Source organism: Fulvia fulva, chromosome 10 (assembly GCF_020509005.1).
Source record: "Fulvia fulva chromosome 10, complete sequence".
Classification (NCBI taxonomy): Eukaryota; Fungi; Ascomycota; class Dothideomycetes; order Mycosphaerellales; family Mycosphaerellaceae; genus Fulvia; species Fulvia fulva.
Genome location: NC_063021.1, coordinates 3,887,300 through 3,909,356, shown reverse-complemented (window position 1 = coordinate 3,909,356; position 22,057 = coordinate 3,887,300). Strand labels below are relative to the sequence as shown.

Genomic DNA, 22,057 nt, shown 5'->3' with positions numbered 1-22,057 from the left:
ACTGCTGATAGCAACGTTGCAATGTCGGAAGGAGTATGTCCTTTCGCTTGTCGCCGACGCCCAGGATTCGTGGATCAAGATGGGATGCAGCCACACGCGAGAGAAGCCAAGCAGGCGTAGAGGGTTGGCACCAAGAGCGCGGCAGCAGGAGACAGTACTGGAGTCAGGTCAGTACGGGCTGGCAGGATTTCTTGCGGTTCGCTTAAAGCTCTAGTCCACCATTCCCGACACGTCTGTAACTGCGTGTGGAGAGGACATGTACATGATGTGGCGCAACGCCTGAAACTCACCACGTGAGCTAGACACGGTGGCTGCCACGCGTTTCATCGTACATATGAACCCCCAGCTGCCCTTGTCGTGCACAGGTGGTGATACGCCAATCATCATGTCAGTACGGTTGCTTGTCAGTCAGCCATAAGCAAAGGATGCTTCGGCGTGCCCTGTGTGGCTGTCATGGTGCAGCATTGAGGCTCACGCTTGCTGCGAGCAGGTGAGTAGATAGACGGACCCTGACCCGTGTAGGCATATCGGGATGTATCACGCGTGGTGTGATGAGGGTGTAGCTTCTGCGCCGCATCCAACTCGTGGGTTTTATGCCAAGATCTGTGGCTCGATGCTTCACGCGGTGCTGCGAGCCGCTCCACCAAGTCATAAGGCCACTATGCACCGAGGACCCGTCCTGAGATAGCTGTTGATGGCAAAGGATCACGTCAAGCCCTGCAGCTGCGAAGCGGCCGAGGGAAGGCTCCATCCGATAATTTCCCTCACGCAAGGTGGTCGCGGATGAAGCAGGAATTGAACGCAGACAGTGAGAAGCTCGTATAATCTTGGGCTGCCATTGACACTTCTGGCTCATGTGGCGCCAGTAGCAACACGCCGAGACCATATTTACTGCCCGCCGGGCAGAAGTCCGCGCCTTGGGAGGATCCGGCAGGGCTCGGAAGCGGGTTTTCGTCTTTGGTTCGATATATTGTTTGGGCAGGATTGGCACATGGCGTCACCGCCGAGCAGTACCGTGATTTCAAGATGTCAATCTGAGGTGGTGTAGGTGATGTTTCTGGAAGCCGATCCGTAGCACAGCGGCGAAGAAGACAATTCTTGACCTTTCCCGGGCACGTGGGTCTGCTGCACGCCACGCAGTAGCGCCCTACCGCTCAGGGTTGCCTCCGAGCCCGATCAGCGGCACAGCTCACGCGCCAAGTGCCGAGGAAGGCTTACAGGCCCATGTCGTTCTAGAAGAGGCACTTTTCGTGAATGCGCAAAAGACTCGGAGGAGACGTGGTGGTCAGGGATTGAATCCAAATAGCATCTTACACACGCCCTTCTGCCCGAGACAGCTTATGCCGAGATCTTTCAACAAAGCATGCTCCTTTTGCGTAACGACGCCAAAGGATCCAGACACACGTGCGGACCACGTGCGTGGTTACGCCATATGCAAGCCATTGACAATCATCGCGCTAGTTGTGCTGCAGCGAGACGGTCTCGAACGCTGGAAGCCACTTCAGCCTCGATAAGCGCACGAACTTCACCATCGAACTCCTTCGCCAGCGACGATGACATCTTTGCTGCGGCGACTACGGCCTCAGCCCTGGTCAAGCGTATCGCCTCGATGCCAATGACTGATCCGAACAACAACGATTTGAGGTCTTGCATCGCCTTGGCATTGAGTGCGACCTGTCGTTCCTGCTTCTGTGTCCTGTTGAACATGTCTGCGATTCCCTGATACGTACTGCGGAGTGCAGCTTGTGTCTGGGGCTTGCTGGTGGCGACCACGTGTATCGCGCTTCCGAGTTGTCGGGTCAGCACATCGCCTCTTGAGACGCTGGGATTGACCGAAGCGAGAACGGCTTCGATCGCTCCTGCGTTGGTGGAGTCCTTCCTGTTTCAATGTCAGAACTCACACGATTCATCATGCCATACTGCCATGACGGCGTTGCACTCACAGTTCGTCCGCCTTTCGAAGTTGGTCTTTGCCACTGTCCATGTCCATCTTGTCTTCATTGGAATCAGGCGTCAGTAAAGGCTCAACGACTTCGAAGACACCATCATGCATGTCGATGTCGGCTCGTGCTTTCGCAATGCGGCCCAATGCCTTGACCGAATGTGTCCTGTATCCAGCATTCTGACGCTTCGCTTCCCGCAAAGCAATCTGCTCACCTGTATTAGCGAGACTCACATGGTCAGCTGGAACATGCAGACCTGCTTACCTTCACGATAGCCGAGCGAATATTGTCGTGCTCTGCGTAAAATGCCGTGGCGACCTCCACGAACTTGACAAAGGCCCACAGCACATCTTCCTTGCCGTCCCAAGTCTTACCGCCCAGAGCTTTCTCGATCGCGGGCCACAATTTACCAGCCGTGGCTGCCGATAGCTGAGTCTCACTTCCTGAGGCCGCAAGGGTTGCATCTGCAATTGATCGGGCGGCAGTATGCTTCAATGTCCTGTGCAAAAGAACGTCATCAGTACTAATCGACAGCCACGTGGCAGTGTCTCAGATCCGTGGACTTACCATTGCGGAGATTCCAAATGAGCCACACAAAGCTCCAAGATCTCATTCAGGTAGAGTAGCACCGCCCTCGACCCACCCACAGCCTCATTCCACGTCTCCTGAAACTGCTCCTTGACCTGTTCATGCGAATCGTGCTTACCAACAAACACAAACGGCATAGTAGAAGTCGCAAACTCACTGAACCTATCACTCGCATACTTAGCAAACGCATGCAGGATCTCGCCGGACGTGATACTCCTCCGTGGAACAGTCCCCTCACGATCACCCTCCGACTCGAAGTAGAGCTTCTTCGTGAAAGCAACCAGACGAACAATCTGCTTGTCGGAGGCGCCACGAGCGACGTAGCCAGCGGCGATCGCGTAAGAGCTTGCGACAGTCTCGTTGCGGTCGACTACGAGCTTTTCAATGAGTTTCAAGGCGTCGTCTGCGTAAGTTTTGAAGAGGACCATGCGTCTCGTGCTGAGTGAGACGAGCACACGACTCGCACCCACTTTCGAGGGCAAACCGACGGCGCTCTTCATTGCGGACTCGAGCTTTGGCCAGAGTGCCTTCATGGCGTCTTCATCGAGAAGGTCCAGACAACGTTCGATGGCTTCCATGAGTGGACTGCTGCGGACGCTCGAAAGTCTCATGTCGTCGATCTTCTGCTCCGTCAGATTGTACTTTGAAGCGTTGAGGTGGATATAATTGACAGCTTCCGGCTCCAATGAACTTAGCAGACCAATCAGTCTCTCGATCAGTTCAGGTATGAAAGGTCGCAACGTGGCACCATTGGCTTTCTTGATGATTTCTAGGAGGGTATGCACCGAAAAAGCCTGCACCTCTTTGGCGCTTGACTCCATTCCGGACGGAGACAGCAGGAATGGTAAGACATGCTTGAGCATAGCAGATGCATTCTTCGTAGAGCTGTGATCAGCCTCCAGTGCTCTGGTCAGAACTCCGGTAAGAGTTCGGGCCAGTGAGGCAGCCGCCGCGCGAACTGATTCCTTGATGTCGTCCAGAACCTTGAAGCATTGTGTCCAGATTTGCTCCAGATAGCCTTCGTACTTTTCAAGCGATCTGCCCTGTACGAGATCTGCGATTGCGGCACAGCATGCTTGACGGACACGCCACTCCTTACCAAGAATGCTTGTGAGCAGATCTTCCATGATGGCGTCAAAGTGCTTGTCGATCGTTGCAGTGCTATCAGGCACCAAAGCATTCCAGATCTCGTTCATCGAGCGCTGCACTCCGCCATTAGGATCGAAGCGATATCGATACAGCTTCGGGTACAGCTTCGGATTGTTGGCCAAGTACCCATCCACGCTCGAGTCGGAGAGCACTCTGCTGAGTCCGAACCTGCCGAAGGCAGCTCGACTTGACCAGATCGCGTTGGAGGATGCCATCGACATGAACTTGTACACCAAGCTGGAGTCGCCGACTTCGGCAGCCAGACTCATAATGTCCTTGTAGGTCGAGACAGAGCCGTCTCCAGTGGGTAGTGCGCCAGGCTCAAACAGTTGCGTATCCTCGGCTACATTTCCAGCTAGTTGTTGCTTGTCAGAGGAGAAAGAGGACACAAGCTCCCGTACCAGGTCATCCTTCAGACTTCTGTCGCCTTTCTCGTACACAAGGCCGAGACCCCTCGATGCTGTCTCTTGCACAAGTTCATCGCGATCGGACAAGCAGCGCCTAAAGGCAGTCTGGCATTCCGACAAGCGACTCTGTAGCTGTTCACCACAGAATTGCACAAGGCAGAGAAGCCACATGACTGCAGCTTTCTTAAGGGCAGGCTTAGTGTTAGCGCAGTCCTTGAGCGTCCGGTCAAGGAGCTTAGTCAAGGTGTTGGACCGTGGTTGACCCAGTGTTGCCGGTGTGTCCACGCTAACATCAAGTTTTGTTGCGAGTGCAGAGGACTGCCAACCAAGTGCAACATAGCTGAGTGCCTCGCCAACCGTGAAGTGCACTTCCGACTGTCGGATCTCGTGTAGCTTGTGTAGCTGCTCTTCTACATGAGAGAGATCGTCACTTTCCTCTTCCAGTATCATGGAGACCTCACCCAAGCAGACAATGGCAGCTTCATTCGCATCCTTGGCTTTTTCGTACAGTCTGCCGATGATCTTTCGCGGTGTCGAGTATGTTTCCATGGACGAAGTCGTAAGACAACCAAACAGGCACATCTGACCGATCGAAATGTAACATGCTTCGCGCAACAGGTCGTCTCTAGCGTCATCGAAGATCGCAAAGGTTACTTTGAGAAAGTCCTGATATGTTGCCGAATCTGGTATCTTCCCACTGCGGTACGATTGCCTACTAAAGAAGTAGGCGAGCGCAACCAACGTACCGTGGACGCTACTCAGGCTCGCCCCGACTGCACTGGTCCAGCTCTTGGCCACATCGAGAAGCCCCGAGACGTCGGCTTGCGAGTCTCTGGAGGGTATCGAGGCCAAAATGCCAAATGCCTGGGCGGCGCTCATGCGTTTTCGATAGTTGGTCGACTTCAGGGCCGGGATTAGTCTGCTGGCATGACTTGCATGTTCTGCAATCAAGCTATCTGGGCTCAGTGCGAGGAACTCGACCAAGTGAGCCTCAGAGCCCGCAGACTTGGAAAGCACGCTCTCGAAGAGACAGCTCAGCAAGATGTTGATGGAGGCTGGAGCTTCAGCATAAATCGATGTGGCATACTTGCTGATGGCGGATCGCGCAGGCACATCGGACTCGGCCAAAGCGTCCAGTCTGCGCTCCCAGTCGTTGTCAATGTTCACCGGGATATCTGTCTTCAACAGCGCGTGCTGCAGTAGGACCCGTCGCGCATACGCAGTCATCGCAGTGAAAGATGACTCGAACGCCTTTTGACATCGTTGTGCTAGCGCCGTTGTGTCCCTGCCAGTCGTCGGTGATTGGACGATGAAGAACTGTGTGATAATCGCTTCAAAAGCCGGAAAGTCCACATTCATATCGGTCCCAGCGTTCGAGCCATTCAGCATACGGTACCAATATGGACTTAGTCCACGCTCACCCTCTTCCCGCACCTCGACTCGATCGGACGATGCGCCCATAGCGAGCACGTCGACCCAGCGAGCCTTCGTGGATGAGAATGGTAAGCATCGATTGGCGAATCGCACTGTAATGTAGCGCGTGCTGCGAAAGCGTGTCTTGTCTTCGAGGTCTCCAGATCGTGTCATCTGATCAACGAGTAAATTTTCCAGTGCTCCCTGTTCCGACCGGCTGAGTTCCAGCCTTGCAAAGGCTCCAAGGATGGTCGACAGCGTTTCTTCAATGCTCACTGTCACAGCATTCCCGGAAGAGTCCTTTGCCAACGACTCGAACAGCCAACGCAGCAAGTCGAAAGATGCATGTTCATCTTCAACGAGTAGTTCCTTGGGTCCAGCTTTCGCCAAAAGGCCAATGACTTCGTAAGCATATCCGCGAGAAACGAGATCTTCGCTGGTTCCGGCTTTGGGCCAACCTTGGTTCTCTATGAAGTCTCGCAAGCGGTTGACGACTTTGGCCGCAATGGAGTACAACGTCTCTTTCGGACCGAACCGCGCAACGAAGTTGATGTAGGCAAAGACGGCACTTCGCAACTTGGTGGCTTCTCTTCCAGTGCCCGTCTTCCTACAACATTGTCTGTCAGCCATATGAGCAAGCGGCGGAGCGAGCCACGAAGCTGCGGAAGCTCAGCACCAGCATTGTATGAGTGGTAGCTGCGGCACTTACTGGTAGGGTGTGTTTCCCATCACGGTATCTTCACCATCGATCTGCCCAGACGATGGCATCACGCCATCATCTGCGAGCCTCATGATATTGTTCGCAAAAGTCGTGCTTATGGTCGATCTGTTGAGCAAGTTCAAGATCTTCAACTGCAGCGGTGCACTGACTCTGGGCGCGGCACTCGAGCCAAAGTATAGATCGAACAGCCGCTTGACCAACATCTCGTCTTCGAGGTCTGTCACTGGTAAGGTGCGTTTCATCATGTCATCTCCAACATCACTTATCGGTGATGCCGGATCGGCTGATGCGTAAAGGGCCGGAATGAACCTCTCTTCATCTCTGAACAGTCCACTTGCTAGCAGCTTCGCTCCTAGTATCTTGGTCCTGGCAAGATTCAGACCGCCCGCTGAAGGCGTCCATGCATCGTCTTTGCCGTGTAGCATGAAGAAGCTGTAGTCGTCAGTAGTAAGTCCGGGACAAGTCTTGGTAGCGGCCTTCTGTGGCGTGAACAGTAGAAGCTTGCCCAAGTACTCAGAGAGGAACTTCGCGTCGTCATCGCTAACCTCCAGCTTCGTCCTCATTTCTAGATCCTCCTTACTACCTCGAAGCGGCAAAGTGATTGATTCCAGTAACCGCAGTAACAGGTAGAAGATTTGGTGCCCATGACTGCCGCTCTTCGCAATCCCGCTGACTACGACCGGCAGCAATTCGGCCTTGTCTGCGTTCGAAAGTCTGACGACACCTTGCTGTATGTACAAAAGGTCGAAGTGCCGTATCAGCGAGCTGTCCTGTTCCTTGAACTGCTTGATGAGAGCAGCTACCGGAAGCTGTATCGAAGGTGGCGCGACTCGTGTGTTCACATGCTGGCATATCGAAATGACCTTGGTGCGCACGCTCTGATGTTCTGATGCCAGCTTCAACAGGACTGGAGCCAGATATGTTTTGAGGATAGCTTCCAGCTTCGTGTCTGTGTCAGTGAGAGCTATCCGCATCTCAACCTTGCCGACCAAGGCAAGCTCTCGCTGCTCGGCCGACTGCGGTGGCGCACTCATGGTGCTGTATGTTGGACAGTGTTATCAAAATGTGCACTTCTATGTCCGTCTATGCATGTCCGAAGCCAAGTTTGTGAGGAAGTCGTGTCGTGAAGTCGTATTGGAAATCGTGAAATCTGATGGAGGAGAAGTTGTTATCTCAAGAATCTGTTCAGGCAATCATCGCCACGAAAGCACAGTACAACACAAACGCCACGCGTAGAAGTGTAGCCGCAAGAGATGGCTTAGGTCATCGGAGAGAACATGCAGGAACAAATGGAAGTGGCGATCATCTGAGACAAGCCAGACCCTACGACAAACTTATCCCAACAGAGACTAAACCACGGTCTAACAATTCATGCGCATCCCTTCGCATAGAACAGAGCCTTGCATCAAACATGTCAGCCCGACAACCCCCCCGTTCCTCGCCACAAAAATGGACCTGGGACAACGACTACGACGTCCGCCGCGACCTACTCGGCTACGGCCCCAATCCTCCAAATCCCAACTGGCCCAACAACGCCAAACTCGCCCTCTCCTTCGTCCTCAACTACGAAGGAGGCGGCGAGTACAGCGTCCTCAACGGCGACTCTCATTCAGAAAGTTTCCTCTCCGAATCCATAGGCAGTCCACCCGTGCAGCAAGGCCGTAATCTCAACATTGAGTCCATGTACGAGTACGGCAGCCGCGCAGGAGTCTGGCGCGTCTTGAATGTCTTCGCCGACGCTGGGGTGCGAGGGACGGTCTATGGGGTTGGTAAGGCATTGGACGATAATCCCAGGGTGGTGACGAGATGTTTGCAGATGGGCTGGGAAGTGGCCGCGCATGGGGATCGATGGATTGATTATCATGACATGAGTGTGGAGAAGGAGTGTCAGGATGTTGTGAATTGTGCCAGCGTGATTCGACAGCAGACGGGTGAGCCGCCGAAGGGGTGGTATATTGGACGTCTTTCGCCTCGGACGCATAGGATTATTTATCATGTTTATAAGGAGAAAGGTTGGGAGCAGCCGTGGTTGAGTGATTCGTACGCGGATGATTTGCCGTATTGGAAGCCCTTACCTAATGGGTGTGAGGGTAACGGGAGGGAATGGCAGTTGGTACTGCCCTACAGCTTGGACTGCAATGACTTCAAGTACCTCATGCCGAACAACTGGTCGAGCTCTGAGGACTTCTTCCAGTATTTGAAAGATTCGTTTGATGAGCTTTACCGGGAAGGCGAGAAAGGAAAAGCGAAGATGATGAGTGTTGGGTTGCATGCTAGGATTAGTGGGAAGCCGGGGAGGATTGGGACGGTGAGTAGGTTTGTGGAGTATGTGCAGAGTAAGCGGGACGTGTGGATAGCTACGGTAGGTCATAAGATATTGGAGTACGTGTGCATTGCTGATGGGGGCTTGCGCAGAGGACCGAGATCGCTGAGCATGGGCGGCAGACGGATCCATACCCGGCAGAATGACACTGTGGCCTTGCACTTGCTGTTCACTCCGGCATCACCATCTTCTTCCCATTGCTCTCAGTCACGTCCAACCCCACCAGGAAGCGGCTGACCATATTGTACCCAGCGACAGTGATTGTAAGCTCCATCACCTCCTGATCCGAGTACCTGCTCTTGATCTTCTCGAACGTAGCATCATCCACTTTGATCTCTTTCGTCGACTGCCTCGTGAACTCCAACACGTCCTGCTCCTCTTCACTCAACATATCCGAATTCTTCACGTCATTGTTGAGGACAGCCTCAAGCGCCTTCCGACTGGCACCAGCTTTCAAAGCAAGCGGTGCATGAGCAGTCCACTCATATGTTGCATCATTCAACACCGCGATATAGCAAATCGCGAGCTCAGCCAGAGCTTGGGAGAAAGATGACTTGGTGCGAATAGCACCCATCAAGGAATTATACCCATCCGCAATGGCGGGGTTATGCAACAGCGCGAGATCGAGTGGTATCAGCGGTCGTGGCTTTCGTCGTTCTGCTATGCGGTCGTATATGGCTTGGTTCTCTGGCGTCGGGTCTGCGGGCTCTTTCGGCGCATATGGGATTCGCATTGAGCTGGCTGTGTTGGTATCGCCGTTCAATTCGTCTTGTCGTTTCTCAGAAGCTTTTGAGCAAGTTTGATCGAAGGGCAAGGACAAGGTAAGAGATGATGACCGAGGCAGCAATCTCGTAGAAGATGGACCTGGAGGACTTGGATGAGGCTTTGGCCAGCGACGGCTGCTGTTTCGGCAGTGGGTGGACGATGGCTTCCATATTGATGGATGCTGTGTGACTGTCGAAGTTGTGAAAGCGGCTCGGAGGAGCAGGACCTACCAGTGTATAGTATTCACAGTCTCGATGGTATCATACAACATGACAAGGTTTGCGCGCTGATTGGTGGATGAGAATGTGCAAGTGTCAGCAGATTTATCGTCCGACATTTGGTGGTGTGACGCGCGAGATGCTCGTTCCTGGGGCTACTGTAAAAGCCTTCCCCACCTGGCGCACAGTCCCACCTGGCTGGCGCACAGCTCAACCAAAGCCAACTGTTGTCCAGGTGACGCCAGTCAAGTTTTGATGCGGATTTTCTAACCTTAGTGAGAATGTGGTGTCAGGTGGGATCGTGCAGCACATGGGGAAGCCTTCTAGACTTGTTTGGTCTGCCGGGGAGATCAGACGGGGAGGGGGAGTCTTTGAGCCGGTCTGCCGGAACCGGAAAAAGAAGGCAGCTATACAACGTCTGGCAGCGTCGGTCAGCGTCGGAATGCTATTTCTTCGCCGACAGCCTGGTATCTATTAGGAAATTCGAAATAGGGACAGCGGTCCGGCGCTTCAGGACGCTGCCTTGGCTGTATCATCCACCGAAGCACTTCATAGACTACATACAAAAATGTGCTGTTGGCGGTTGTGAACCTCCAAAGGTAAGCGTAGCGGAGTGGAGCTCTCTACCAACCCTTCTAGACTGCAAAGTAGCGTGCGATCCACGCTACCGCTACCCGACGTACAGTGCTTATTATACGACGACATAGGCGTTAGCGACGAGTATATGTTTGCGAGTTCGCCAACAGGCACAGTGCGGAAGATCACGTGACCCTAAAACTTGAAAGTTGACCAATCAGAGCGAGCGCCAAGGCTAGTTGAGGGCTGGTATAGAGCTTCACTCCCTCGCTGACGCCTCACCTACGTACTCGCAAGCTCGTACTCCGGTGTGGCTAGCGCTCGGTCGCTACGCTTAACAAACCCTCCACCACTCTTTTCAGCACTCCAATGTCCAAGCAGACAGCAGCCTATGCCGAACGCGAATTTCTTGCCCTCCACTCCCCAGCAGCTAGTGAAATGCCACATTTCGCCTCACATTCCGAGCAGCCACATGCGAGGCTCGCGGCGTCGTGGTCTCGTCATACGCATTCCCGCGCCAATCAGCAGAGTGCTTCATGCCCTTGATGTAGTTGTCGGTAACAGCCGACCCTGGTGGGTGAGGAACAGCCAAGTTCACATTGAAGACCTGAGTGACTGTGGCGATGCCTCGGACAAGTGCGTTGCGCCGCAGAACGTCACCCAGGTTGTGCTTTTGCACATACTTGTTGCGATAGAAAGTCCAGCCAGGTGAGAATGCAGGAAAGTCCAGGGAGTGGTTGCCAACACCGTCGATGACAGTAGCCTCCACTACGGGCACCACATAGATTGTCTCAGCAATGTTTGTACCGTAGATTTGGTCTCGCTCTACAACAAAGTTGTAGAACTCTGGCCAACGTTCGACATCAACAGCGAATCCAGCAAGACCAGAGGTGATGAAGTGAATCTCGAGTGGCTTTCATGCTGCCTGAGGACTGCAGATGAAGTCCATAAGGTTGACGAAGGCGATAAGCACTGGATCCTGAAGATTTCCAAGCCGAGCCGGAACCATCTTGCCACCTATAAAAGTGTTAGTGTCATGCATACCTACGGTAAAAGACGAGACTTACCATGACGAATTAGAGGAAGTCGCATGCCCACAAGCGGCGTCCCTGGGCCGCCTGGGCGTTGGCCTGCGGCATCGTTGACATAGTGCGGATGACCGAGTAGGATGTCGTAGTAGTGTTGATTCTGCGCCAGCACGTTGGAGAGGGTGTTGATATCATTGGCGTTGCCTCCTCCAGATTCGCGAGCAGTGAAAGTTCCTAGGATGTAGTCTTCATCAGGAATATCGTCAGCCTTGCATAGCTTAGCCAACTCCACTCTGTCGAGCTGCTTGAGGTTTAGATGATCCTACTCGGCAATGTCGTCCGTAGTCCACTGTGCCAATGTCTTTGCAAGAATTGGCTCCTTGCCAGTTGGCTGCCACGTGCAGTCGCCATCATCCCCACACTGCTTGCAAGACGCACCGGGCGCACCATCACAGCGCATGCTGTTCTTGCTTCGGAAAGGGAGACACATGAATTGGCGCTTCTTCTTTTGTCGCTTCTCCCGATGGTATTGGTTGTATTCCTCTCTCTGCTTCCGCTGCTCTAGTGTTTGGTGGTCGTAGCTGGCGTTTGTGCATATCTGACGAGAGTATTCACCAGAGTCTCTAGTGTGGAAACCCCAGCCAGCGACCGTATTGGAGCGCCCATCCTCATTGAAGCCCTCCCAATGGCTGTACTCGCCATGACCGAATGCGATATTATTGTGCACCCAGGCGACAGCATCTGTGCCGTTCCAGTCTCCCACTACTTCAGCCCTCGCAGACTGTGGTACTATATCGCCCGCTTCAGTCGTTCGGAGGTAGGCGCTCGCTACGACACCAAGTTGAAAATGCACTGGCAATGCGCCACTGCGATAAAGCAGAGTTAGAGCCGCACGCAGCTGCAGAGCATCTAGGTCGCGGAGGGTAAGTAGCTCGTTGCGCTGCTGCCAAAAGGAAAACGCCTCATCCAGGTAAGCATTGTACTCTGCAGTCGGTGTGCCATAGTCAGCAGTGTCGTGGGAGTTGTAGTTCTGGAAAAGAGTCCGCATAATGTCGTCTGGCGTAAAAGGCCGAGTATCGCCCCAAGTAGTAGGGTCGTTCTGTACCCCACGCAGTCGAAGAGAGTTCAAGGTAAGCGCCAGTGCGTTTGGTCCGCATAGTAAGCCGTCAGACGGAGTGAACGTAGGGAAGCGTCCATTCCATATGGTCTGATCCAACGCAGAGAGCACAGCTGGATCGCCGTGGATGCCTCCATTCAGAGTGGTAGCCATGTGATCAACGGTCGTGGGAAACGTCGATGCAGGCTGAGCCGTCTTCAGCGACGCCAGGAATGCTTGGTACAGCGGAGATGATGTGCCAAACAGGATCGTGATGTCGGCGGCCAGAAGGCGTTGGATCTCCTTCATTGCAGCCTCGTCTATCTCTTCCCAAGTGGCGCGGCCTTCTTCTGCGTCATTCTGGAGCAGCCACTCTATGTAGAGCTGAGTGGTGACGGTCTCATCCACTTCCTTCTCTTTCTCCAGCATAAGTGTTGCGTATGGATCAGGAACTGAGTTATCGCATCTTGGAAGCGATGTATCTGCGACAATGGGTATCTTGATCTGGCATGACCGGCATATCCTCTCGCCTGGGTTCGGTCCAATGTAAGCTCGACCTTGCTTGGTATGTTTACCGCAGCCGTCGCATCTTGGAAGCGATGTATCTACGACGGCTTTGGGCCCGGGATTTCTGAAGCAGCTGTTACATACTCTCTTGCCCTCTGGTCCTTTGTAATCTCGAGCGGTCTTGCCATGCTTCCCGCAGTTATCGCATGTGGGCAGCGATGTATCTGCGACGGCGTTGGGTACGGTGTTGGGTACGGCGGCTTTCATATTCTTCCTGAAGCATGTCTGACATACTCTCTTGTCATCTGGTCCTTTGTAGCTTCGAGCAGTCTTGCCATGCCTCCCGCAGTCGTCGCATCGTGGCAGAGCATTTGGCCCGGAGGCGCTGGAGGCCTGGTTGTGGCTATTGCAAGTCGTACATATCTTGGTGCCGTTGGGCCCATCGAAGGCTCGGCGGGTCGGTCCAGCATTGTTGCAGTTGTCGCACTTCTCCTCGGCGGAATCGTCTTGTTGGCCAGTCGACGGCACTCGGTTGCCATGGGGTCCCTGGTGATACATGTCAGTATGCGACTCGAAGCGCGTCAAGCTACAGGTACGCTCTTCACGACAAGTACTAGCTCAGCGCATGAAGAGCACTGGCAGACGGCATGGGTGATGTGATCACGAAGCACATTGCGCATGGCATGAAGAGCAGAAAGACTCGAGTTGTTAGTGGCGACATACCTTTCTCCTCTTTCGACCACCTTCCCTGTTCTCGTCACCTCCACCGGATGCGCCAGTAGTTTGGTCTGTAGCGCTCATCGTGTCTTGTGTTCCGTTGATGTTGACTGTGTTGATGGAGCAGAAGCGCGACTTATGTAGGTGGAAGAGATAAAGCTTTGAAAGGCGAGCGTCGTCTCGGAGATTCTTCTGGTCGACTGAAATCGTGTGTGCCAGTGAACGCGAGCAAAGTCCGCATGAGTGTTTGTGCCGCGTCAAGGCGCGCAAATCAGTGCACGGGCCCCCGAACACATGCAAGCACCCGCATCAAACACTGCTCCTTGCGACAGAAATGCACTTCTGCTCAGACGCACGACACATGCATAACATCGCGCAGTTCTCTTTCAGGACACACCGGTGCCAGCTCCACAAGTCTCCTGCAGGTTCGCGACAAAGCGCTCGGGCTCCTACTGATGCGTGCCTCGTTCAACACCTGGTGATTGCTGGCAGAGTCACACTAAAAGCCTCCAGCGGTGTTATAAACAGCGCACTGCCCATACCACCACACAATCTCCGTCTCCGCGAAAAGTACCATGGACGCCAAACAAGAGGTCCGGCAGCATGCTGGTGCCAAGACCGTTGAGCGAGACATTGGTGTTCTGGCAGTAAATCTGCTTGCTTTCCGGGTCGGAGTGAGTCTCACACTTTGCTAACAAGTCGCAGCATATGGCGGAACAATGGACCTCGGACTTGGGTGTGTTGGACGAGCTATGCGAAGAGCTGTGTGAGGTGTTCGAAGCGAGGCAGGACGACGATGAGCTCAAAGAGATCTGCATCGAGCTACTTGCCAAGGAGAATCTGCCCAGGTATGTATGCAGAGCCGCGTCCGGCACAGGTAGACTTTACGACTTCGCGTCGTTGCTGAGGTCTTGCTGCGAGATGTTCGATTGCATAGCTGATCACCGTCTTCCTCGCAGGCCAAAGACCGCGGAATTGAACTACTGCCTCGCAGCTTTGGCATCCGACGATAAGTCCTCTGCTTCAGTTTCGTGCCCGAGGTGTAGCTAACTTGGTACAGATGATGATCTATGTCCCGAGAACCAGGCCACGAGGATGGTATGCACAGCCTGGGTTTCTTGACGAACAGGTTCGTGCTCGCGAGGCGCAGGTATGTACCGATATTCTCCTATCTTCGCTCCAACTCTTACAGCACGAAGCAGTCGTGCAACTCTTGCTGACCACACCTCAGGAGATGGAGTCTGGCTCGGAGGTCACATCTGACCCAGAGGAGGAGTTCGATTCAGCAGATGAGCCCGACCCTGAACCAGATCTCAAGCCAGTTGACGCGCCGGACGAGCCTGCCCCAGGACCTAACGCCATCGCCATGCCCATCAGATCAGGCTTCGGACAGCGCGGTCTTAAGCCTCCGGCCATCAACGTATCCGCAGCGAACTCATTCAGCCCAGGCGCACGTGAGCCAGCAACACCGTGGACTCCCAGCGCCGAGACGTTGGAGAGTCGAAAACGCGGCGATGGCTACTCCACCCAGTACAACGAAGTCATGAGGAAGAAGAGTTGGCGACCTGGGGGCCAAGAAGGACCAAGGGCGTCGATTCTGGGAAGAGCAGGCGTAACGTCGCGGTCATGGCAGTCTGCATGGGCTTGTGGACGTCAAAGGTGGCCGCAAAGCCAGCCTCAATCAAAATTTCATGGCAATTGCTTACTCACGCGGTCTGATAATGGAGGTAGACGTGACTGTGGTTGTGTGGCTCGTTGATCACGTGAATATACTTATCGTCTCACTGCGGTTCCTGACGCTTTCCCTTTTTGAGCCCATGAGACGATGTCGAAGAGGTAACAATGTTGCTATTCTGCTGAGGTCTCGACTCTGACACCACCACGACAACCTCACTACATCCTCACGATGGGGCTCCTACAAGACGCCGCCGTCACTTTCGACACGCACTTCGGCAGCACCCCCACCTGGGTACTCGCTGGATCCGTATTCGCCATTGCCGTCGCCATCTCCATCTTCCTGAACGTCGCGCGACAGATCCTCTTCAAGAACCCGAACGAGCCTCCGATTGTCTTCCACTGGGTACCCTTCATCGGCAGCACCATATCCTACGGCATCGAGCCATACAAGTTCTTCTTCGCCTGTCGCCAAAAGTATGGCGATGTCTTCACCTTCATCCTACTCGGCAAGAAGACGACCGTGTGCTTGGGCACTAAGGGCAACGACTTCATTCTGAATGGAAAGCTGAGGGACGTCAACGCCGAGGAGATTTACAGCCCGCTCACAACACCTGTATTCGGCAAGGATGTCGTCTACGACTGTCCCAACCACAAGCTCATGGAGCAGAAGAAGGTATGCGCCGGTGGTGATGGTATGTGGAATGACTTGCTAACGTGATCTTTCAGTTCGTCAAGTATGGCCTCACTTCGTCCTCCCTCCAATCCTACGTCACCCTGATCGCGAACGAGACTCGCCAGTTCTTCGCCAGAGAGAACCCGCACAAAAAGTTCGCTGCCAACAGCGGCACGATCGACCTCCCTCCTGCCATGGCCGAACTCACAATCTACACTGCCAGCAGATCGCTGCAAGGCAAGGAAGTTCGCGAACGATTCGACGCAAGCTTCGCCGACCTGTACCACGATCTCGACCAAGGCTTCACACCCATCAACTTCATGCTTCCGTGGGCACCTCTTCCACAGAACAGGAAACGCGACTATGCGCAGAAGAAGATGGCTGATACATATCTCTCAATCATCAAGGAGCGCCGCAACAATGGCGAGCTGAAGTCGCAAGGCCGCGAGGAGGACATGATTTGGAACCTTATGCAATGCACCTACAAAGACGGAACTCCTCTCCCAGATCGTGAAATCGCGCACATGATGATTGCACTCCTGATGGCAGGCCAGCACTCGTCATCTGCTACAATCACCTGGATCATGCTGCGACTTGCGACGAGGCCCGAGATCCAGGAAGAGCTGCTGCAAGAACAAAAGGCCATCCTCGGCACGAAGCCGGACGGCACAATAAACGACCTGACCTTTGACAAAATCAACAAAATGCCCCTTCTCAACCAAGTCGTCAAGGAGACTCTCCGTATCCACGCTCCCATCCACTCGATCTTGCGCCAGGTCAAATCACCCATGCCAATCGAAGGCACACCCTACGTTATCCCAACCACCCACTCTCTTCTCGCAGCACCAGGTGCCTGCAGTCGCATGGACGAGCACTTTCCCGAATCCCTCCTATGGGAGCCGCATCGATGGGACGAGAAGCCAGCCGACAAGTACGAGCACCTAGTACCAGCGATGGTTCGGGAAGGCGTCGCAGAAGAGAAGGAAGATTACGGCTACGGTCTCGTCAGCAAGGGCGCAGCGTCTCCATATCTCCCCTTCGGCGCGGGTCGGCATCGATGCATCGGTGAGCAGTTCGCGTACGTGCAGCTGCAGGCCATCACTGCCACCGTGATTCGGGATTTCACGTGGCAGAACGCCGATGGTAGCAAGGAAGTTGTGGGCACTGACTATAGCAGTCTGTTCAGTCGGCCGTTGAGTCCCGCGGTGATCAAGTGGGAGCGGAGGGAGAAGAAGTAGAAGTTGCAAAGTCTTGCGAACAGTGCAAGCAAGCAGTCAGCAGTCAGTGGACAACAGGCTCGCATATGTAATATGAACTTTAGCGTTTTCGCGTCTGAGTCGGTCTCGGATTCCTCGCTTTGTGGAAGATCATTGTAACATTGTGGCACCACTCGATCGCTGGCATCAGTGCACTATCCATATCGGAGTGTCAAGTATCACCTAGACACTCTACCCCTACATCGCAGAACTCCGCAGAATCATTCGATACTGGGCGATGCTGTTTCTGGGATGCCAACGAGTGTTCTGATCTGTCGCACGCCACTGTCCTCACCTTGTTGACCCTCCACGGCATGCCCCGTGAGATGGCAAAAGGCAGCCATATTGCATGTGCTCAAGGCTGTGTCCGACAAGGAGATACTGTACTCAAGTTTTCGGCTGTTGCCGAAGCCGGATCAACTCCTGAATCTTGCAGTCAACATGGCACTTGACTTCGAGCCGAGCGAGCTTCACAGTCATCACGACATGAATATCTTATCAAGCATGCATCAATAGCATTCTTTACCGCCAGCATCGCAGAATCGCTACGCCGTAATCTGTCAGACCATGCGCACATCAACAACGCTGTACGAACACAATGTCGACCAACACCACAAACAACAAGCGCAAAGCACCCCCCACCTCATCCAACAATCCTACTAGAGATGAACATGAACATGAATATGCGAACAAAAGACTCAAACTCACGAATCATGCGCATCCGGGACGGACGCCGGTCCTCCACAGGACTGGCGATGGCGTCGCGAAATCTTTGGACTTCATCGACTTCGCCACTGTGGTGGTCGACAGTATTACGGCGGGTCATGCACCTGATATTCTGACTGCGAAGGGCGCGAGGAAGCGGTGGAGGGATGAGATGAAGGCACGGGCAGTGGAGGTGCAGAGGGGGAGGGATGGTACGGGTCGAGGGGAGGAGGTGAAGCAGGTGAAGGACAGTAGGATCACTCTTGGTGAGAAGAGGCCCGCTCTGGATGTCGGAATGATTGCAAGAACTCGATTAGCGAGGCCACCAGTCAAGGAGTGGCATGTCACCGACGCACCGCCGCAATGCGCCATCAAACCGGACCCAGGCATAAAGGAAGAATCGGAGGAGGTCAAGCAGGTGATGGACGGTATACCCACCGTTGAAGAGAAAAGGCCCGCTCTGGATGTCAAAGTGCTTGCAAGAACGCGGTTGGCGAGGCCACCAGTCAAAGAGTGGCATGTCACCGACGAACAGCCCCGGCGCGCCACCAAACCGGACCCAGGCATAAAGGAAGAACCGGAGGAGGTAGCTCCGACTGTCGACCAGGTATGTGTCGATACTCGGGAGCACAAGAAAGCGCCGGAAGCTACTATAGCCACTGCACGGCGATCAGAGCAACGTCGCCCTTCGCCACCTCGGAGAGTGTTACCCACCTACAGGCCTCCGGGCCTGAAAAAATTCACCGACCTTCCACTTCCCAACAGAGGCCCTCCCCAGCTTGACGACAGCGATGACTCAAGTGAGAGCGAGAGCGACAGCAGCGATGACGAGGATGAGACAGCCAGCAAAGCGCCTGTACAAGGGTCGGTCTCTGAGAGCTTTGCAGATCGCATATTCACCACCGAGAAGGAAGATTCCGATAGACGCTCGGGCGATACGCTGGATCTGGTAGAGTCGAGCAATTCCCGCGAAGAGAATGGCCAAACGGAGATACCGGGCAAACAGCAAAGTGAGCGACCACTTGGGAGCTCATATGGAAGCATTTCGAACCATGCGTCTGAATTTGGCGAGATCGTCTGTATATCAGATGCAGGCAAAGCACGCAATGCCAATATCGAGCAACCTGCGACTTCGTCATCTCAGCCGAAGTCCAGTGTGCCAATGGATGCCGCGCTTCCAACGCCGCTTGCTACTCCAACAGGTACGAGCCACGATCACAGCAAATCGGCATCGCAGCAAACTGACAACGCCACCAAGAAAACGATGCGCACTGGAAAGGCTGGTTCAAAGCGCTCTGGCCGTGGTCGTTCCTCAGCCAGGAGTGATACCCTCGCTGAGATTTCGCCCGACTGCCTTCGCACGCGCCAAGAGTTGTTCGCTACTGACGGAGACTCCGATGATGTTTACGACGATATTGAGGATGTGACCGAAGACCTCCTAAGCGAAAGCCTACTCTCCATGGACCAGTGTAAGCCTCCGAACTCCCGCGACTCTGCTTGTGAGGTTGATCTGGATATGCTTATGACTGCTAATGATAGTGTTGGCAAAGTACCGAGCGAGAGAGACGCTGTTGTCATGATGGTGCATGATGATGGGAGATCGTTCGACGCATGGGCACTAGACGATACGGATGTAATGCAAGCTATGTATGAAGGACGCGCAGATGGAGGGGCACTGCAAGATGCAGAAGGTGCTGTTGCCGATCAAGTCATGGATGATGCGGCTGTCAAGCTGGATCTTTCGCGGACGAGCAGCTCGTTGTCGAGTACCTTGAGTGAACTGGGCCGAGCGCCAACGCCTCCGACCGTGGATGTACAAGATACAGAGATTGCGCCTGCCATTTCCCCTGAAGCCTCTGCGAACAGTGAGGCAGCCATGCCGGTCTCCTGTGATTCTTCGAAAGTTCTTGTACCTCTAAGGCGAAAGATGACAGGGATATCTTCGAAACACTTCTCGCCTGCCAAAATAACAAAGACTACGAATTTGGACAGACTGAACAGGCAGACTCCAATGAAAGGTCGTGAAGCAGTCGTGGCGGCAGACACCGAAAGTCCCTTGACGGCGCTACAAAATGCACTTGACCGACAAGTCTTTCCAAGCGAAGATGTTGCAGCGGATGAACAAGCCGAGTCTGCCAACAATCTCCTCGAAAACTCTGAGTCTGTTAATGCTAGCGTTCCGGTCAACAACCCCGCCGCTGGGACAAGCAAGAGAAAGAAGTCTTCGAGACGTAGACAGAGGAAAGTGGACGATGTTGGGGTGAGTACCATCGTCGACGAAGATCAAGAATACAATCAGTCTGGGACGCAAGCAGACAACGTCAAAACACCAGTCAGACAGACCAGGTCCACGGTCAAGACTCCTGCTTCCAAGCGCAAGTCCACAGGCAAGATCAGCGAGCACTTCATCACAGACCGCGTAGACCTGTATAACACAACTGCCGGAGGCGGACGCATACCGGCCGGTACATCACGAGCTCCCGTGCCACCCATTGATGCCACCATGTTTGGCCTCATTCAAGAGAAGATCTGGCGCGAGCCCTTCTGGCTAATCATAGCAGTAACCTTCCTCAACAAGACCGCCGGCAGAAGCGCCGTACCTGTCTTCTGGAAGCTGAAGGAGAAGTATCCCACCTGCGAAGCCCTCGCCGAGGCAGATCAAGCAGATCTCCTCGAGATGGTACGCCATCTAGGACTGCAGAACCAGCGCTCCAAGCGCCTCATACAGATCGCCAAAGCATGGACCGCTGATCCTCCTGTGGCTGGAAAGCGATATAGAACGCTGAACTACCCCACTCATGGAGACGGCAAAGCCTCCACCATCGCAAACCTCGTGGAAGAAGACGCCGAAGACTGCGCAGGTCTTCTTGAAATCGGCAACATCCCAGGCTGTGGGCAGTATGCGTACGACAGCTGGCGCATCTTCTGCCGTGATCATTTGAGGGGCGTGGCGGATGACTACAATGGTACCAATGCCAAGATCCATGGTTTCGTGCCGGAGTGGCAGAGAGTTTTGCCTGATGATAAGGAGCTTCGTGCTTGTTTGAGGTGGATGTGGTTGAGGGAAGGGTGGATTTGGGATCCGCTTAGTGGGGAGAAGCGGCGTGCTTCAGAGGAGGAGATGGAGAAAGCGATCTTGGGTGAGATGGAAATTGAGGATCCGCAGGAGAGAAAGTTTGCCGCTCAGGCTGCGGGCGTGGAGTCTTCTGCGAAGAAGGTAAAGAGAGGTGGTGCGGATAGATCTCTGGAGGAGACACCTGCGAAGACTCGTAGCAGGCCATCTGCCAATGACGATCAGATTGGAGCTGAAGTACTTGAGGACGTCTGTCTGGAAAATGACGCGAGTGCCATCGATGTCGCACCACCGACCATCGCATCGAGCGAGGCTGCATCGAAAGCTAGAAGGCCTGACGCCCAAGCATCTATTGAAGAGTCCAAAGCCAAACATCGAAAGCGTGGACGGCAGAGGAAGAGCATTCCGGTCCATGCTTCGGAAAGTGCGAAACCCAGACGATCAGCTCGACACCAAGTGAAGAAGTCGTCGACATGAGTCGGCTCTACGGACAGACGTTGAAAGGTGGGATGTTGCATAGACATTTCAGAGGTGAGTAGGTAATGATGTTAGATTCTTGGCCATTATCTCATTCGACCTATCGTGCCACATCTGCTTCGCGCCATGGAATAGTGCAAAATGACCCAGGAACTCATCAAGAGTCGCCTGCAAGTTGGTTTGAAGATAGATCCTCCGAATACATGAACTCACGGGTCAATATGCTGGAGCATCGACATTATGCTCGAGTGAGGCACGCTACGAGACCTCAAAGTCGCAGACGTGGCAAAAGTCTGAACGCAATTTCGACATCCTTGGCATTCACATGTCCACCCACACACCCACCATCCAAAATAAAAACAACATATCAAGCCAAAATTTTGACAAAAGAATACCCTAACAGCCTCGTACTGTTAGGGGTCCTCAAGGACAAGCCGGTCGCCCGGGCGCTTGCCCTCCGTATCGATTCGCACTCTCACCAAAGCACCGTCGGCCCCCGAGGGTCGACGCAGGAATGTCGGGTATCCTGTTATTTTGCTACTTTGGTGGGGTTAGGCGTTGTTGAATTCCGGACGCTTAACCACTCCGCCATATGGGCGAGCCAGGCTAGCGGATGAGTTGTGAGTAAGCGAATTGGTGGGATGTATGTATACCTTAAACGGGCGGTGCCGCACGTGAGCAAGGGTCTCGCGCGAGGAGGGGTCGAATGGGAACTTCTGCGCGGCTATGCTTCCTCGCGGCCGTT

General features: G+C 54.0%; 7 protein-coding genes across 7 annotated transcripts; 4 read left to right on the top strand and 3 right to left on the bottom strand.

Moving 5' to 3' along the window:
* Positions 1 to 1,449: 1,449 nt before the first annotated feature.
* Positions 1,450 to 7,255, bottom strand: CLAFUR5_12476 (Proteasome component ECM29; the record flags this gene model as incomplete). Its single annotated transcript, XM_047911624.1, has 5 exons — positions 1,450 to 1,879; positions 1,944 to 2,149; positions 2,208 to 2,442; positions 2,511 to 6,107; positions 6,210 to 7,255. 5 exons carry the CDS (start codon positions 7,253 to 7,255, stop codon positions 1,450 to 1,452), a joined length of 5,514 nt encoding a protein of 1,837 aa, XP_047766869.1.
* A 377-nt stretch (positions 7,256 to 7,632) lies between these two features.
* CLAFUR5_12475 (Putative polysaccharide deacetylase) lies at positions 7,633 to 8,690 on the top strand (the record flags this gene model as incomplete). Its single annotated transcript, XM_047911623.1, has 2 exons — positions 7,633 to 8,583; positions 8,637 to 8,690. The coding sequence occupies 2 exons, from the start codon at positions 7,633 to 7,635 to the stop codon at positions 8,688 to 8,690; spliced, it is 1,005 nt and encodes a 334-aa protein (XP_047766868.1).
* A 23-nt stretch (positions 8,691 to 8,713) lies between these two features.
* On the bottom strand, positions 8,714 to 9,277 carry CLAFUR5_12474 (uncharacterized protein; the record flags this gene model as incomplete). The annotated part of the gene is made up of 1 exon (XM_047911622.1): positions 8,714 to 9,277. One exon carries the CDS (start codon positions 9,275 to 9,277, stop codon positions 8,714 to 8,716), a length of 564 nt encoding a protein of 187 aa, XP_047766867.1.
* Positions 9,278 to 10,533: 1,256 nt separating this feature from the next.
* On the bottom strand, positions 10,534 to 13,535 carry CLAFUR5_12473 (uncharacterized protein; the record flags this gene model as incomplete). Its single annotated transcript, XM_047911621.1, has 5 exons — positions 10,534 to 11,016; positions 11,077 to 11,120; positions 11,171 to 11,424; positions 11,458 to 13,280; positions 13,458 to 13,535. 5 exons carry the CDS (start codon positions 13,533 to 13,535, stop codon positions 10,534 to 10,536), a joined length of 2,682 nt encoding a protein of 893 aa, XP_047766874.1.
* A 491-nt stretch (positions 13,536 to 14,026) lies between these two features.
* Positions 14,027 to 15,210, top strand: CLAFUR5_12472 (uncharacterized protein; the record flags this gene model as incomplete). The annotated part of the gene is made up of 4 exons (XM_047911620.1): positions 14,027 to 14,125; positions 14,157 to 14,299; positions 14,538 to 14,601; positions 14,644 to 15,210. The coding sequence occupies 4 exons, from the start codon at positions 14,027 to 14,029 to the stop codon at positions 15,208 to 15,210; spliced, it is 873 nt and encodes a 290-aa protein (XP_047766873.1).
* Positions 15,211 to 15,357: 147 nt separating this feature from the next.
* Positions 15,358 to 17,039, top strand: CLAFUR5_12471 (Sterol 14-alpha demethylase; the record flags this gene model as incomplete). The annotated part of the gene is made up of 2 exons (XM_047911619.1): positions 15,358 to 15,801; positions 15,855 to 17,039. 2 exons carry the CDS (start codon positions 15,358 to 15,360, stop codon positions 17,037 to 17,039), a joined length of 1,629 nt encoding a protein of 542 aa, XP_047766872.1.
* Positions 17,040 to 17,655: 616 nt separating this feature from the next.
* On the top strand, positions 17,656 to 21,312 carry CLAFUR5_12470 (Methyl-CpG-binding domain protein 4; the record flags this gene model as incomplete). The annotated part of the gene is made up of 1 exon (XM_047911618.1): positions 17,656 to 21,312. The coding sequence occupies one exon, from the start codon at positions 17,656 to 17,658 to the stop codon at positions 21,310 to 21,312; it is 3,657 nt and encodes a 1,218-aa protein (XP_047766871.1).
* Positions 21,313 to 22,057: the final 745 nt, after the last annotated feature.